The sequence below is a fragment of the Pan troglodytes genome, chromosome 18 (genome assembly GCF_028858775.2).
Source record: "Pan troglodytes isolate AG18354 chromosome 18, NHGRI_mPanTro3-v2.0_pri, whole genome shotgun sequence".
NCBI classification, from domain to species: domain Eukaryota; kingdom Metazoa; phylum Chordata; class Mammalia; order Primates; family Hominidae; genus Pan; species Pan troglodytes.
The window spans coordinates 70,890,425-70,908,754 of record NC_072416.2 but is presented as its reverse complement, the minus strand read 5'-3'; the positions used below and the strand labels follow the sequence as shown (position 1 = coordinate 70,908,754).

Here is an 18,330-nt window from a genome sequence, read left to right as displayed (position 1 = left end):
TCCATTTAATTCCTCTGTTTTATATAAAGATTCTGAGTACCTAATACAAGCTTCTGTCAGAAATAACCCAAAAGAATTCTCACAATTTTTGAGTCTGGCAGGGTCTGGCTCTGTAGCCCAGGCTAGAGTGCAGTGGTACAATCTTGGCTCACTGCAACTTCTGCATCCCAGGTACAAGCCATCCTCCCACTTCAGCCTCCTGAGTGGCTGGGACCACAGGCATGTGCCATCACACCCAGCTAATTCTGGTATTTTTTACAGAGATGGGTTCTGACTTTGTTGCCCAGGCTGGTCCTGAGCTCAAATGATCTGCCCACCTTGGCCTCCCAAAGTGCTGGGATTACAGGCATGAGCTACCACGCCCAGCCGCACAAATCTTATACTCCTACCACATGATAATGGAATTTTTTCTTTTATTGTAAAATAGGCAAGAAATCAAAGGATTTTACACATGAAAATTATAGGTAGGCTCATTTGTATATTACACTAAATATTAATAACTTAATATTTTTAATAAAGTAAAAGAGGACCAGGGATGAAAGATAAGTTTACTATGAAGGAATCAATCTCTTAATATAAAACTAGGATATGTGAGTGGAAAGACTTGTCAGACCAGACCTTCCTGGAAAAGTGTCTAAGGCACAGCAGAAAGGCGACTCCACTGTTCTGAGAGACACAGGACTAACATAGCCTTAAGCCTTTTCTCTTTCCCTTTCTCCCTCAATACTTCATGAATACATCCAAATTACATTACCATGGTTCTTCTCATTCAATAAATTTTTTGTTGCTGGTAAAAACATCTCCATAAGTTCAGGAACTTTCCTGATGACATGAACAGCACACAGTGCTGCCTATAAAAAAATAAAAGAAAAGAACAAAAGGTTTATTTCAATTATGCCAGGGCAACCAATCTTATTAAAAAACCACCAACACAAAAATCTCACCAACTAGTTCATCTACTAGAAAAATAAAGAAGGAAGAGGTTAGATATTAGATTTATGGCTCGACACAGTGATAGCCCACTCCTATAATCCAGCACTTTGGGAGCCCCAAGGCAGGAGAATCACTTGAGCCCAGGAGTTTGAGAACAGCCTGGGCAACACAGTAAGAACCTGCCTCTATTTAAAAAAAATTAAGAGGAGAGAAAATTATTTATTAACTGGTTGGGAAGTTCCAGTTTATACTATTATATTAAAGAGATCTTCTAGTTCACCTCTCCCTTTGTTAATATATTGCTAGACAAGTAGGCAAAAACTTTCTACATTAGACTATGTATGGTTAATATGAATTTATCAAAAAGTTAAACATAACTTATGTGGAGTTTTAAGGAAGTAAAAATAGATAATCTCAATCTGTGATAATCATACCTCTGAGTAAGATGACTAACAGCCTATAAAAACATCACACAACTGAAAGATATATACTGTAAATGCTATAAATCTACTGTTATGTTTAATAGTATCTATGTGGCCCTCAAATGACTCTACTGACATCAAGAAAATCATTTGAAAAATACTTAGTCTCTACTAAAGAAAAGATGGTTTTACTAGCTTGTTCACTGGAAAATAAAAGTACATTTAAACACTGATTTTTGTATATCCCCCAAAGTAACTATAACTACTATATGTTTGAGTCAAATACCATAAAAGTTTAGATATATTAACAAAAAAAATTTCTGCTAATTCCATCCATGTTATATTTGGGAGGAAAAAATATCTTTTTTTCTTTTCTTTTCTTTTTTTTTTTTTTGAGACGGAGTCTCGCTCAGTCGCCCAGGCTAGAGTGCAATGGCGCAATCTCGGCTCACTGCAAGCTCCGCCTCCTGGGTTCACATCATTCTCCTGCCTCAGCCTCCAGGTGAGGGACTACAGGCGCCCGCCACCACGCCCGGCTAATTTTTTTTGTATTTTTAGTAGAGACGGGGTTTCACCATGTTAGCCAGGATCGTCTTGATCTCCTGACCTTGTGATCCACCCATTTTGGCCTCCCAAAGTGCTGGGATTACAGGCATGAGTCACCATGCCCAGCCTATCTTTTTTTTCTAACCTGCAGGAATGTTTCATTTTAATATGACAATGAGCTTTCTGAACAAGAGTAGCTCACATATTCTTTAAGAAAAAGGACCAGCTTACAAATTAAGAAAATAATTTAACTTTGTTTGCAGCCATCATTAACTGCATATCATCCTGGGAAATGGCTTGGCCTTTTCAATGCCTCTTTCCCAAACCATTAATAGAGAGGCACAGTAAATGCCAAACAGATCACAGTTTATGTTCATTTCTTGGACTTCTAAATTCCATACACTTCATTTTCAAAGGTTGTAGGGTTCAAGCAATTTTTTAAAACTCAATAAAATGCTTATATCAACAAATAAAATCAGATAGAAGAATAATTCTCCTCTATTACTAATCCATTCAGAAAGTGGGTTCTACATCATTCCCTAATAATTACCTAGGTCCCAACAGAACTGCCCTTCCAGAGACACAAAGGCACTAATACAAAGATATGGGTATTAATTATTAGGACAAAAGTAAATTCATAAAAATCTGTTCATAATCACCTTGCTGTAATACTGTTTAGAATCAGATAAGTTAGGAATTTGGTATGCCACCTAGGATATATCCAGTAACATTTGTTTGTTTATAAATCATTTCCTTAAGAAAAGAGGAATTAAGGTTAATATATAATCATGTAAAACAGATTTACTACACAGAAAAAATGACTTTACATTATCATCAGATCTTTCAAAAATGAGTAATCTGCCTTCTCATCTCCATAATACTCCCTAATCCAAACAGACATTTGGTTCATTAAAAGTTACCTTTTTTCTTAAGTAAGAGTTGGAGGTTTTCAGGAGCTTCTCTACCTCTCCTGCAAGATCTCTGCACATCTCTGAGGAGCCCATGCAGCCGAGGGTACAAAGTGCTAACCCCTGTACGAATTGCGTGCTATGATTAAGATCACTGCAAAAGAAAAGAGGAAGGTAGGAACAAGCCTGGTGCTCCTCAAGAAGCAGCTTCACAATTTCAAACTAGTTCAGGATGACTCAAGATTTCTCCAATAACAAAAACAATAGGATTATTTGTTGCAGAAAATGTTTATCCCAACTTTATTACAAATTATCAATATAGTAAACAGACTGACAATCCCTCCTATAGGCTTACAAGCCAATGTTTCCAGGTACCAAAGCAGTGGAAGTTGAAAAACATGTTATCTACTGGATGTCAGACACACACTTTAGAAAACTCAGCAAACTTGGCAGCAGGGTAGGGGTGGTTCACACCTATAATCCTAGCACTTTCAGAGGCCGAGGCAAGTGGATCACCTGAAGTCAAGAGTTCGAGACCAGCCTGGCCAACATGGTGAAACCTCATCTCCACTAAAACTGTAAAAATTGGCCAAGCGTGGTGGCGGGCGCCTATAATCCCAGCTACTTGGGAGGCTGAGTAGCTACCCAGGTTCAAGTGATTCTTCTGCCTCAGCCTCTCAAGTAGCTGGGACTACAGGCACACGCCACCATGTCCCATTAATTTTTGTATTTTGTATTTTTAGTAGAAACGGGGTTTCACCACATTGGCCAGGCTGGTCTTGAACTCCTGACCTCGTGATCTGAGATCACGCCACTGCAGTCCAGCCTGGGCAACAGAGCGAGACTCCGTCTCAAAAAGAAAAAAAAAAAAAAAACCCAGAACAAAGTAGGCCAGGCGCAGTGGCTCAAGCCTGTAACCCTAGTACTCTGGGAAGCCGAGGTGGGTGGATAATCTGAGGTCAGGAGTTCAAGACCAGCCTGGCCAACATGGTGAAACCCCGTCTCTACTAAAAATACAAAAATTAGCCAGGCCTGGTGGCAGGTGCCTATAATCCCAGCTACGCAGGAGGCTGAGGCAGGAGAATCACTTCAATCGGACTGGCAGTTGGGGGAGGACGGTGGCAGCGGAGGAGGATGCAGTGAGCCAAGATCACGCCACTTCACTCCAGCCTGGGCAAAAGAGCAAGACTCCGTCTCAAAGAAAATACAAAAAAGAACAAAGTAGTTAACAGTTGTTAGAAGACAGAAAAGTAAGACTTACTTCTTGATACAGTTGGTCATGAGAAGATGGACATCTTGTCTTTCATCTAACAGCAGCATTGCCCCTAAATAGCCAATGCGTTTGTCTGTAAATTTTTGAGAGGCAATAAGCTTGAGGCACTCCAACTGCAAAAAAAGAAAAAAAAAAAAAAAAAGAAGGAAATTAAAAACTTGCTACCACAATCTAGAAAAGCAGTGTTTTTAACCCAGAGTCCCCAGCTGGCTAAAGTAAAGTACAAGTGTGTTTCATCAAACTACCTAAATCTTTTCTTTTTTTTGAGACGGGGTTTCGCTCTGGTTGGCCAGGCTGGAGTGCAATGGCGTGATCTCGGCTCACTGCAACCTCTGCCTCCCAGGTTCAAGACATTCTCCTGCCTCAGCCTCCCGAGTAGCTGGGATTACAGGAATTAGCCACCATGCCTGGCTAATTTTTGCATTTTTAGTAGAGACAGGGTTTCACCATGTTGGTCAGGCTGGTCTCAAACTCCTGACCTCTGCCGATCCACCTGCCTTGGCCTCCCAAAGTGCTGGGATTACAGACATGAGCCACCGCGCCTGGCTTTCTTTCTTTTTTTTTTTTTTTTTTGAGACGGGGTTTTTGCTCTTGTCGCCCAGGCTAGAGTGCAATGGCACGATCCCAGCTTACTGCAACCTCCACCTCCTGGGTTCAAGCGATTCTCCTGCCTCAGCCTCCCGAGTAAATGGGACTACAGGGCCCCACCACCAAACCCAGGTAATTTTTTTTTTGTATTTTTAGAACAGACAGGGTTTCAACATGTTGGCCAGGCCGGTCACGGACTCCTGACCACAGATGATTCGCCCGCCTCGGCCTCCCAAAGTGCTGGTATTACAGGCCTGAGCCACCACGCCCGGCCAAACTACCTAAATCTTTTTAGAAGGCAAAGATTTAAGACCTTTGGATATCTTAATAGAAATCAAGTTCTAGAACAGATCATTTTATCAAGGCCCCATGATATTTGCCATTCAAATAATCTCTCAGTTTTGCATTAGTTTTGCAGATTCACACAAACACAAACTAGAAGTATTATAAGAGATTAACAAACCAAATTCCTACTTTAATCCCCAAGTTACATTAAATGAGCACCTAACGTGTACTTAAGGTATAGTTCCATTTTGGGAATTAAAAAAAACTCAATAACTAGAAATACACCAACCCATACTAACCATGAGGAATGTATAATTAATTTAAAAAGAGAGAGGCAATAACTAAGTTTAATATAATGTGGAAAGTATGTGAACCAAGTACATTGAGAGCTTGATCCAAGTACTATGGGAGAGGGCGAGGGTTTAGGAATCCAATACAGAAAAAACAAAAAACAGAGGAAAACTCAGTAGTGGAATTAAGCTAAAACGATTTACATTTCTTCTTTACATCATTGCTAGAAATAGCTTCTTAGGGCTTAAGAGTTCTTGTAAATTAGTTTGTCCCTCTACTTGGCCTTTCTTGAACCACCTTCAAAATCACTTTGACATACTTTATCACTCCATCTTGACAAACATGGAAAAGGCCAAAACATTACCTCTAGAGCAGTATTCAAAGGGCATACACAAGACAGACTAACCAAGGAGAGTTTTAAAAACCATGATCCCCTTTAGAATCATACCTCCCAAGGGAAGGGGCTCAAATGAATACCTGTGTATACAGGAAGCTAAAATCACGTGAGACTACTTTCCATTATGAATTTATCTACTAAATTCGAAAGTGAAATTGAGGAAAGTAAAACAGTTCCACAGAGTTGTTTCAAGCTATCTAAAAATTGCTCTCTCAATGTACCTGCATTAAAAATATCTAAAGTTAGCTGAATGACTATACTATCACGAGCATTTCAAAGAAGTCTCCAAGGAAAATAACCAGGATCAAAAAGGAAAACATAAATGCCTGTGAAATGGAGAAGATTATGTAAGTAACAAATCTTCCCTTTCTTCTTCACATTCAATTTAAATTTAAACAGCAATTTCTGAAACAGAAGTTGATGAAAGTCATCTTTACAATGTCAACAGAAAATTTACTAAGGTGAATGAGAAAATCAGAAGCTAAAATATTATCAAACAAATCTTACTCTTTTTCAAACTGGTTTTTCAATCTTCTCATTTCATAATTCTGTAAGTATTTTAGTAGTGAAAGCAAATGTTCCAAGACTCAGATATCAGAGTTTTCATCATCCTCATTCAATCTTACTTCTGACAAACTCCAAGCATTACACAGATAAATTATCCAAAAATATTTTATTAGGAATAGGACATACTCTTAGGCATTAATACTACTTTGTGGTTTTAGGGTCAAGTGTGGTTTTTTTGTTTTGGTTTTTTTTGCACGACCATTTCTTATTAAACTATACAAAAAAAGGCAGGCCAGGAGCAGTGGCTCATGCCTGTAATCCCAGCACTTTGGGAGGCCAAGGTGGATGGATCACCTGAGATCAGGAGTTCGAGACCAGCCTGGCCAACACGATGAAACCCCGTTTCTACTAAAAATAAAAAATTAGCCAGGTGTGGTGGTGGGCGCCTGTAATCCCAGCTACTCGGGAGGCTGAGGCAGGAGAATGGTTTGAAATTTGAAGGCGGGAGGTTGCAGTGAGCTGAGATCGCGCCACTGCACTCCAGCCTAGGAGAACAGCCAAACTGTTACAAAAAAAAAAAAAAAACTATACCAAAAAGGAAGGGGAGGGAGGCAGCTGTGGGGTTTGGCCCCAACCCCAGCCCACCCCCAGTCTGGCGCTGTCTTAGAGGAGGGGATCTGAGGGAGATCCCAGGCAGGATAGGGATGAGGCAGGACATGAGGCTAGGGGATGCAGAGGTTAGGCAGGAGAGGCTACCAGAGGGTGGGGGGAGCGGGAGGGAGGCAAGAAGAAAACAAAGAGAGAGGAGCAACTGGGGGCCAGCTGGGGAGCTCAGATGGAGTAGGTCAGGAGGTGGAACAATGGTAGACTGAGGGTGGAGGGGTCAGTGTCTGGAGAGGTGGAAATGAGAAAGCTGGGGAGAAAGAAGAGGGTGGCGGCTCTGGTGCAGGGCCCATAGCAAGGAGCCAGGCGAAGAGTGGCTGGACTTGTCTGTTCCCACCCCCAACCTCCACACCGAGAGAGGCCTCCCATCCCCAGCCTGTTGGCAGACGGTCATGCCGATGCCCCATTCTGTCTTCTACTGCTAGGGATCCGGTTCATCCTCCTCTTCGGCAGCTCTCTTCAGCTCGGGCCCTTCATCATCTCCTTCTTCCTCTTCGGGCCCGTTCTCCTCCTCCTCCACCACTTCTTTCTTTCGCTCTTTCTGGCTTGCCTCCTCCTCCACCTTCTCCTTCAGGTCCTTGGTGCCCAACTCAGCCACTGCCTCCATGCTTTTCTCCAACATGGTGCTAGGACTGGAGCTGGCAGGCAGCTAGGGTCCCAGGGCCAAGACAGAGGGGCCCTGGACAGTGGAGGGTGGCTGAGACCAGAACCTGGCATTGTGACAGTGGTGGCGGCAGCAGCAGTTGCTCAGTCGGGTCAAGTTTTAAGAGAGTCACACTAAGTCACCAGTGACTGACGAATACAAGCTGTTTTTTGTAACATTTAAGACATACCTAAAATTTGCCCTCTTCCTCTGTGTGCAGTAGGCACAGAGAAGAAGTGGAAAAACAAAACAAATAACAACAACAAAAAAACCTTACCTAAAAACTAAACAGCAAAAAGAAAAGCTGAAATTTAAAGGGGCAAGCATTATTTCAATATTCCCCCATTTATAGTGACTCTGCTTCAAAAACAAGCATTTGCTTTTTGAAGGTGACAAATCTAAGTGAAAATATAAGGTTATATGACTGGAAATAGCATCTGATATATACACTCCAGTGATGGATTAACTCTGATCACACTTTATACTTAAGTGGCCAGCAATAGTGCTGAGAACATACCATGTTTAATCTTTAAGAATGTTATCAAGGCCGGGCGCAGTGGCTCACACCTGTAATCCTAGCACTTTGGGAGGCCGAGGTGGGTGGACTGCCTGAGCTCAGGAGTTCTAGACCAGCCTGCGCAACACGGTGAAGCCCTGTCTCTACTGAAATACAAAAAATTAGCCAGGCGTGGCGGCGTGAGCCTGTAATCCCAGCTACCCGGGAGGCTGAGGAAGGAGAATCACTTGAAAGCGGGAGGAGTAGGTTGCAGTGAGCTGAGATCGCACCACTGCCCTCTAGCCAGGGCAACAAATTGAGATTCTGTCTTAAAAAAAAAAGAAAGAAAGAAAAAAAAAAAGAATGTTATCAAAGTTATCAAATGTTGAAAAAGAAAGATAAAGGTTTGGGGGAAAAAAGTACAATGGGGGAGATGCACACAAAAGGAGGGCATCCATTTTTCCGCAGCAATCTCCAAATCTCCAAAAGCAAAACTCCACACTGTTGCATGAGTTAAAGAACAGAAGGAAAAAAGTAATCAATTACATGCATCTGCCCCTTAGGTAACAATCTCAAATATTTCAGTGGAGTACTACTACTCCACTTAAAGCGACTTGAAAAACCTACCTGAAACATTTCTAACCACAACTCTAGCAGACGCTTTAATAAGACCAGAGTAAACAGTCCAGCTTTTATATCCAAATTCCACACAATTAACGGAAAACTTTTACTTCAAACTCTTCTCAGCAGAAGCATTCTAGTCAGCCATTAGCAACAAGCCTAAGAGATCGAAGTTTTCAGCCCCCTTTGTAACAAATACAGTGCCTGAAGAAGTGGTTCCCAAACTTAACTGGTCAGAACAGGTAGGAGAGTTTTGAAAACTATGGGTCACGGCCCCCACCCCACCCCCGCCGATATTCTGATGGAGTAAATTTGACATAGACACTGACAATTTAATTTTTACAAAGTTTTTCTATATGACTCTCTTTTTTGGGGAGTAGGGGGGAGAGTCTCACTCTATCACCCAGGCTGGAGTGCAGTGGTGCTATCTCGGCTCAACGCAACCTCCTCTGACTCTCACGTTCAAGCAGTTCTCGTGCCTCAACCTCCCAAGTAGCTGGAACTACAGATGCGTGCCACCAACCCCAGCTAATTTTTGTGTTTTTAGTAGAGACGGGGTTTTGTCACGTTAACCAGGCTGGTCTCAAACTCCTGGCTTCAAGTGATCTGCCCACCTCGCCTCCCAAAGCACTGGTATTACAGGTGTGAGCAATCACACCCCGCCAAATGGCTCATAATGTTACAATTTTCTTTGAATTTCAAAGCTATTTTACGAAGAGAACTTTCCATGTTTCTGGCCTTTTTACATTTTCCTGTAGCAAGTACAAATGTTGCCATTTATCAGTGTTTAATCCGGTTACCCCTGGATAAAAAGCTGCACCTATTTTGTTAGCTTTTAGAACAGTTTCGCACACGGTCAGATGCACATCTAAATTGCTCACACCTGTAATCCCAGCACTTTGGGGAGGCCAAGGCAGGAGGATTCCTTGAGCCCAGGAGCTCGAGACAAGTCCAGGCAACCCAGCAAGACCCCATCTCTACAAAATTTAAAAACAAAAAATTTTGTTTCAGGTTTTTTTGTTTTTTTTTTTTTTTTTTGAGACGAAGTCTGGCTCTGTCACCCAGGCTGGGGTGCAGTGGTGCGATCTCGGCTCACTGCAACCTCTGCCTCCTGGGTTCAAGCAATTCTCCTGCCTCAGCCTCCCAAGTAGCTGAGACTACAGGCACGCACCACTATATCCGGCTAATTTTTGTATTTTTAGTAGAGATGGGGTTCTGCCATGTTGGCCAGGCTGGTCTTGAACTCCTGACCTCAAGCAATCCACCCGTTTTGGCCTCGTGCTGGGATTACAGGCGTGAGCCACCGTGCCGGCCAAAAGTTTCTTAAACAAAGTTTTGTCTTAAAATTTTGTTTAAAAATTTTTTTAAATCAGCCAGGCGTGGTGGCATGCACCTGTAGTCTCAACTACTCAGGAGGCTCAGGCACCAGGATCGCTTGAGCCTCCTGTTGAAGGCTGCAGTGAACTACGATTGCACCACTGCACTCCAGCCTGAGTGACAGAGTAAGATCCTGTCTCTTAATTAAAAAAAAAAAAAAAATTGCAGCTTTATGATATGAACAATCACCTTAATGAAAACATGCAATTAAAATTCTGTAAATATTAACAGGCCTGCAACTGATTGGGTAGACCTTTTTAAAAGTCACCTTTATTTATTTTATTTTTTTGTTTAGAGACAGGTCTTGCTCTATCGCCCAAGCTGGATTACAATGGCATGATCACAGTTCACTGTTAGTTCACAGTTAGTAACCTCTAACTCTTGGGCTCAGGCCATCCTCCTGCCTCAGCCTCCCAAGTAGCTACAACTACAGGCATGTGCCACCACATGAGGCTAATTTTTTACTTTTTTTTTTTTTTTTGAGCTGGAGTCTCACTCTGTCGCCCAGGCTGGAGCGGGGTTTCACCGTATTGCCCTGGCTAGTGTCAAACTCCTGAGCTCAGGCCATCTGCCTGCCTCAGCTTCCTAAAGTGCTGGAATTACATGCATGAGCCACTGTACCCTACCCTAACTTTTTACTTTTGTAGAGATGAGGTCTCACTATGTTACCTGGGCTGGTCTTGAATTCCTGTCCTCAAACGATCCTTCTGCCTTGGCCTCCCAAAGTGCTGGGATTATAGGCATGGGGCACCATACCCAACCTATTTCTTTTTAATATTCAGAAATAACTGCCTGGTTTATACACACACACCTAAAATCATCATTTTTGAAAAGCAAGCTTGTTACAACTGCACTAACACTATGTAGGCCTGACAACATAAAATCTATATAGACCAGAGTCTGTTTCTTCATTCTTCTGGCAGAAAAACAAAATACAAAAACCTGACATTCCTAGTGAATCCAATTTTTTCTTTTGAGAAAATTATGAAATATTCCACTCAAAATACATAAAAATCACATAACTGTCACTGACGCACCAAGCAGCTTTATCAAATCTTAACATTTCACCCTATTTATTTTACATTACAAATTCAACTGAAGCCTTCTGTGTACTGGGCCTCAATCTCATTTCTCCATCCCAGAAGTAATCAGAACCCTAAACTGCTGCTCATGACTGCCATGCCATATATTCTTACTACACATGGAGAGACAGGTGGTTTTAAATGTTTTAAACTTTAAACAAATATCAAACTGTATTCCTGCTCTTTTCACTCAACAGCTTTGAGTATTACTCACATCAAGACAAGAAGATCTAATTCAGTCATAACTCACTGCTACATAGTATCCCACTTTTGAATATAAACTTATCTATTATCTGAGGACAAACAGATTGTTTGCAATGTTTTACCTATTAGAAACACTGCTGAAATGAATACTCTTATACATACATGTCTTTGTATACTGGAAAATTTATCTAGGTTACATACCTAAGGAGGCTTGATCAAATTCAGACTTTTCAGGTTTTGCTTTGTTCTGTTGTGATCTCATTTTGCAAATATGCACCACTTAGAGCCAGTGGTATGAACTTTCACCAGGAGGCGTATAATTATTTCTGGTAGTCGTCTCTCTTTTGTGACATTAGCAGCAACTGATGATCATCATGGGTTGCAAAATGATTAGATTCTAATTCATTCCTTCATTTATTAGTTGGACTACAGCTCTAAGAAGAAACTTCTCTATATAGAAGGAAGGCCATACTATTGCTAAGGAAAGGCAATATAAATGTTTATTTCAATCAATTGCAATTATTATCCTTTTTTTATTGACACAGAGTCTCACTCTGCCAACCAGGGTGGAGTGCAGTGGCACGATCTCGCCTCACTGCAACCTCCGCCTCTCAGGTTCAAGCGATTCTCAAGCCTCAGCCTCCGGAATACCTGGGATTACAGGTATCTGCCACCATGCCCGGCTAATTTTTGTATTTTTAGTAGAGATGGGGTTTCACTATGTTTGTCAGGCTGGTCTCAAACTCCCGAGCTCAAGCAATCTGCCCGACTCAGCCTCACAAAAGACTGAGATTACAAGTTTAGTCACCGCACCCAGCCTACAATTATTATTATTATTATTATTATTATTATTATTTTGAGATGGAGTCTCGCTCTGTTGCCCAGGGTGGAGTGCAGTGGTGCAGTCTTGGCTCACTGCAACCTCCACCTCCCGGGTTCAAGCGATTCTCCTGCCTCAGTCTCCTGAGTAGCTGGGATTAATAGGCGCCTGACACCACACCTGGTTAATTTTTGTATTTTTAGTAGAGACGGAGTTTCATCATGTTGGCCAGGATGGTATTGAACTCCTGACCTCGTGATCTGCCTGCCTCGGCCTCCCAAAGTGCTGGGATTACAGGTGTGAGCCACCATGCCCAGCCGATTATTATTCTTATTAATACTCAAATTATCTCTTTTGGGGGTATGACTGCCTCTTCTGGTGATTACTGAAACCTTTCGACATGATCTTTGCAGTCTTTCTTGCTTTCTGGCATAGTAACATCATTCAAGCTTATTTCGTACATTTCCTTACCCTGGATTTGGGATCAGCCATCTTTCCAATGGGCTGAAAATAGTATTTGGAGACCACAATCTAGGCTTAAGGATAGCTCATTGCTTCTGGTCTGGTCATTAATTCTAAGGCTTTTCAAGGAATAGTAATAGCTTAAGTACTTTTTTTTAAGAAAAAATTCCTTAATGTGAGAAAGCGTGTCTACTAAACCCTATGACAGTCACCCACATATTACTGTAGAGCATTTGTTTACGGCTTTAACAAGAGTGGCTATTATCATCACTTATTTGCAATAATGTACTACCTGTACAGTGTAATAAGAAAATAAGAAAATGTATAAGGATATCAAAGGAAAAAAAAGAACTGCCATTGTTTGCAGACAATAGTAGTATTGACTACATGGAAACAATGACGTCCACAGAGACTCTTAGAACCAAGTTCAATAATGTGGCAAAGTAGATAAATATTTTTAAAAATCAATTATATCACTACAGATCTACAACATAATTATTTAAAATTTTAAAGGATACTATTTGCAACAGAAACAAGAGCTCTAAAGAACCTACAAATATATTTCTCCAAAGACGTGTTAAGACTTAAAAATCCTGTGTTTTAAGGGAAATTTTTTTTTAATTTTTTAAAAAGATGTACAAGACTGTACAGAGAACATTGTAAAATTTAGAGAAGCTAAAGAAGTGCAGTCCTATGCTACACAGATGGAAGGGAAGAATATCCTACACAGGTAATTGGGTATGGCAAGCAAGGCTAGAACTGAGGAAAAACAGAATCAGGCCCAGCCTAAAAGCAGCATACTACTGACATATGGAAATGTAGATTTCCATTCCACAAATCTTATTATGTTTCTAAGAGAAACTAGAAATCCAGATTTCTATGGAAATTCTTTTTTTTTTTTTATGTACTGGCAGAAACAATTTTAAATACCATACAGGACAAAAAAGAACACATCTGTGGAAGAATTTGGCCCCGAGCCACCAGTTTTCTACTCCTGCAATCTACCTACTTATCTTTAGATAATTCACTAATATTTCTGGGTTGTGCTTAACCTACACACGCAAAAGGTTACACACACTACAGGAAATCTATCACCACTTTTGTTATAAAAATGCTGAGGATACTGTCTCTTACATTATTAAGAGACTCCTAGACAAAAGGTCCATATAAAAAATCTCTTAGAATTCAGTGCTTCAAAAAACATTGCTGTCCTTTAGGAAATGGTAAAATGCATAACATGAGGCTTTTTATATACAAAATGTGTCTAACACTTATAACTTAATCTTCATAATAACACTATAAAGTAGGCATTAAGATTGTCCCCATTTTACAAATGAGGAAACTGAGACACAGAAAGGTTAAAGATCTTGCTCAAAGCCAGAAGTCACATCCAGGCAGTCTGGTTCTCTGCAGTTTTGCTCTTCCATCTTGGCAATAACAACTACCTAAGAGGTGACTGTCTCTTTTCTTGCCTTAGCTGTCGCACCAACAGCAACTACACTGGCCTTATGCTCTAAATGCTTCCTTTTTCCAACTCTTAATTTCTACTATTCTTTTTCTCTTTAATGTAGATGCTGGTAGTTTATGCCATCTCAAATCCTTTGTACAGCAAGGCAGGGCTAAGATTTTTTTTGATGTTGTTGTTTGAGACAGAGTCTCGCTTTGTCGCCCAGGCTGGAGTGCAATGGTATGATCTCGGCTCACTGCAACCTCCACCTTCCAGGTTCAAGTGATTCTCCTGCCTCAGCCTCCCAAGTAGCTGGGATTACAGGCACCCACCATCACGCCCGGCTAATTTTTGTATTTTTAGTAGAGACAGAGTTTCACCATGTTGGCCAGGATGGTCTCAAACTCCTGACTTCAGGTGATCCCCCTACCTTGGCCTCCCAAAGTGCCAGGATTACAGGTGTAAGTCACCATGTCCATTCTACCCCTTAAGTTTTATTGCAAAACTTAAGACTTTTAAAATATAGCTACTAGAAATTTTTAAATTCTATGTAGCTTGTATTTTATTTCTATCAGCACCATACTAGATACTGTAGTAAAAAGTTTTAAAAAGGTGAAATTAGTTTTAATAATATTCTTTAATCAATATATCTAAAATATCATTTCAACATATGATCAACACAAAAATTATAATTAGGTATTTTACACTTGCTTTTGCACTAAAGCTTCTATATACAGTATGTACTTTACACTTACAGCACATCTCAATTTGTACATTTTCATCAGAAATAGCTAAACTAAAAAGAAAAAAAAAATAGTTGAATTGTATTTAGATTTCATAAAATTTACTATTTATAAAGTAGACTCACATACCCAAGTTGTTTAAAACATATTTAAAAGTCTTCCAATAATTAGGCTGGGTGTGGTGGCTCACACCTGTAATCCCAGCACTTTGGGAGGCCAAGACGGTGGATCATTTGAGGTCAGGAGTTCAAGACTAGTCTGGACAACATGGTGAAACCCTGTCTCTACCAAAAATACAAAAATTAGCCGGGTGTGGTGGCAGGTGCCTGTAGCCCAGCTACTCAGGAGGCTGAGGCAGGAGAATCGCTTGAACCTGGGTAGTGAAGGCTGCAATGAGCCAAGATCGTGCCACTGCACTTCAGCCTGGGCAACAGAGCAAGACACCACCTCAAAAAAAAAAAAAGTTTTCCAATAGCTAAATCAAGTACCAAAAAAAACCTTATTTTCCTTTAGGATTCACCTCAGTTCAAATAGCCACATTCCAAGAGGTCAATAGCTACATGCAGCTACTGGTTACCATAATGAACATGGCATCTAACAAATAAAATGCAATTAAAGAGTAGCTGCAGGCTGGGCGCGGTGTCTCACGCCTGTAATCCCAGCACTTTGGGAGGCCAAGGCAGGTGGATCACCTGAAGTCAGGAGTTTGAGACCAGCCTGGCCAACATGGTAAAACCCCGTCTCTACTAAAAATACAAATATTAGCCGGGCATGGTGGCAGGCGCCTGTAATCCCAGCTACTCAGGAGGCTGAGACAGGAGAATCGCTTGAACCTGGGAGGCAGAGGATGCAGTGAGCCAAGATTGTGCCATTGTACTCCAGCCTGAGTGACAAGAGCTAAACCCTGCCTCAAAAAAAAAAAAAAAGTGGGCCGGGAATGGTGGCTCACGCCTGTAATTCCAGCACTTTGCGAGGCCGAGGCGGGCAGATCACGAGGTCAGATCGAGACCACCCTGGCTAACACAGTGAAATCCCGTCTCTACTAAAAACACAAAAAAATTAGCCGGGCATGGTGGCAGGCGCCTGTAGTCCCAGCTACTAGGGAGGCTGAGGAAGGAGAATGGCGTGAACCCAGGAGGCAGAGTTTGCAGTGAGCTGAGATCACACCATTGCACTCCAGCCTGGGCAACAGGGCGAGACTCCATCTCAAAAAAAAAAAAAAGTGGCTATTATTATACACTAAATGAGAATGGCACTGTGATCATATGTGCAGGTGACAAAATCTAGATATGAACCTTTTAAAGGCATATTATAAAGGTAATTCCAACGGATGGGGTACCAAATTACTGATATGAACAAGATGGTGACTCATTGAAACAGAGGAAACAGAATAAGAACTTAAAATTATGATTCCCAGTCCCATTCAGAAAAATATTTTATGATAAAATTTTAGCACAGTTTTCTCGAGCATTTACACTTTCTAAGAATTAAATATTTTATCAAATAATTAAGTCCCAAAATACCCCCAAATGCCACCTAACCATAAAAGCACATTCTATTTAAACATATTAAAGAAATGAATCTTAGAAAATATAGAGAGATTTTTTACAAAATGAAATATCCCCCAAAGTCTTAAATCTACTCTGATTCCAAATTCAAGAATTTGCCCTTAGTCCAGGGACTGTGGCTTACACCTATAATCACAGCACTTTGGGAGGTTGAGGCCCAAAGATCACTTGAGCCCAGGAGTTCAACACCAGCCAGGGAAATGTGGCAGAAATCCAACTCAACAAAATTTTTTTTTTTTTTTGAGAAGGAGTCTCATTCTGTTGCCAGGCTGGAGTACAGTGGCACGATCTCAGCTCACTGCAACCTCTACCTCCCGGATTCAAACGATTCTCCTGCTTCAGCCTCCTGAGTAGCTGGGACTACAGGCACGCACCACCATGCCCAGCTAATTTTTGTATTTTTAGTAGAGAGGGGGTTCCACCATGTTGGCCAGGATAGCCTCTATCTCTTGACCTCATGATCCACCCACCTCGGCCTCCCAAAGTGCTGGGTGTACAGGCGTGAGCCACCGCACCCAGCCCAAATTTTTTTTTTAATTAGCTGACCGGGCACAATAGTGCACGCCTGTAATCTCAGTACTTTGAGAGGCCAAGACACATGGATTGCTTGAGCTCAAGAGTTCAGAATGAGCCTGAGCAACACAGCAAAGCCCTGTCTCTATAAAAAATACAAAAATTAGCTGGGTGTGGTTCCCAGAAGGTCGAGGCTGCAGTGAGCCCAGTAGAAAGTAAGCCTGAGGTGTCCACTGCACAATCCAGCCTGGGCAACAGAGTGAGATCCCGTCTCAAAAAATTAGCTGGGCCCGGGCACAGTGGCTCACTCCTGTAATCCCAGAACTTTAGGAGGCCGAGACAGACAGATAACAAGGTCAGGAATTCGAGACCAGCCTGGCCAATATGGTAACACTCCGTCTCTACTAAAAATACAAAAATTAGCCGGGTGTGGTGGCACACACCTGTAGTCCCAGCTACTCGGGAGGCTGAAGCAGAAGAATCTTTTGAACCCAGTAGGTGGAGGTTGAAGTGAGCCGAGATCACGCCACTGGACTCCAGCCTGGGCAACACAGCGAGACTCTGTCTCAAAAAAAAAAAAAAAAAAATTAGCTGGGTGTGGTGCCATGCACCTACAGTCCCAGTGACTCGAGAGGCTGAGGTAGGAGGAGAACTTGAGCCCAGTAGGTTGAGGCGACAGTGAGCCATCACAGAGCCAGAGCATGGGCCATACAGCAAGACCCTGCCTCTGAAAACAACAACAAAAAATATGCTCTTAAAGAACTTCCTTGGGAATATGTAAATGTACTGCTTCCAAAATGTTAATAATGCTTATCGCTGAGGAATTAAGAGTCTTCTCCCTCACTAGACTTTTTTATAGCCCAATTTCTAATATATCAGATTTCTGTAAATCTAACCTAATACTTAAAATCAATCAACCAATCAACAAGAACACGTAGGCATCTATTTGCTTTATACTATGACACACAATATATGGATAACCACCTGGATCAATTTTTGATATAGTAAAGCTTATAACTGAAACATCAGAGCCTCAGGGTTTCATTCCACTCCTAACACTCTACGAATGAAATATGAAATATATTTCAAAGAACATATTATATTTTTAGAAATTATTCATGTGAAAGAGAAGAATGCTATTATGACACTAATTCTGTCCCAAACCAAATATATGACTATGTTGATGACCCAGCAGTTGCTTCTGCCTGGCCCCTTTTCTTTTGATCCAGTCCCCTTTCCTCTGATACTAACACATCAATTTTTCTTTGTGAAATTAATGGACTCCCACTCTTGATCATGTATTTCTAAAGATGTTGACCCCACTCTAAACCCCAAGATGACCATAAAACCCAAGTCAGTCTGATAAGATTAAATCCCAGTACTTTTTTGTTTTAACTTGGGGGCAGGAGATCTCCTTCCACTGAAATTACTGACCTAAACAGAAAATAAGCTGATGACTATCTTTCCTGATAGTGTTGCACATTCTTTCTTTCAATTGGGCAGTCTGTTCCTTAGAGAGACTATTTAGCATATAATACAAT

General features: G+C 41.3%; 2 protein-coding genes across 5 annotated transcripts in view; both read right to left on the bottom strand.

Annotated features, from left to right (window-relative positions):
* AP1G1 (adaptor related protein complex 1 subunit gamma 1) overlaps positions 1-18,330 on the bottom strand; it is an 80,773-nt gene that overhangs the window by 41,494 nt on the left and 20,949 nt on the right. For all 4 annotated transcript variants that reach the window (XM_511092.7, XM_016930134.4, XM_054669536.2 and 1 more), the window contains exons 3-5: positions 4,071-4,195; positions 2,822-2,963; positions 755-851 (exon numbers count right to left, since the gene is read on the bottom strand). In XM_511092.7, coding sequence (XP_511092.2) covers positions 755-851; positions 2,822-2,963; positions 4,071-4,195 — 364 coding nt within the window. The remainder of the gene's footprint in view (positions 1-754; positions 852-2,821; positions 2,964-4,070; positions 4,196-18,330) is intronic.
* Positions 7,152-7,535, bottom strand: LOC129135259 (parathymosin). The gene has a single exon (XM_063797407.1). It carries the CDS (start codon positions 7,433-7,435, stop codon positions 7,235-7,237), a length of 201 nt encoding a protein of 66 aa, XP_063653477.1. The 5' UTR covers positions 7,436-7,535; the 3' UTR covers positions 7,152-7,234.

Excerpts from the sequence above, each read along its gene's own strand:
- LOC129135259 (XM_063797407.1), bottom strand. The coding sequence starts at position 7,435 with ATGTTGGAGAAAAGCATGGAGGCAGTGGCTGAGTTGGGCACCAAGGAC.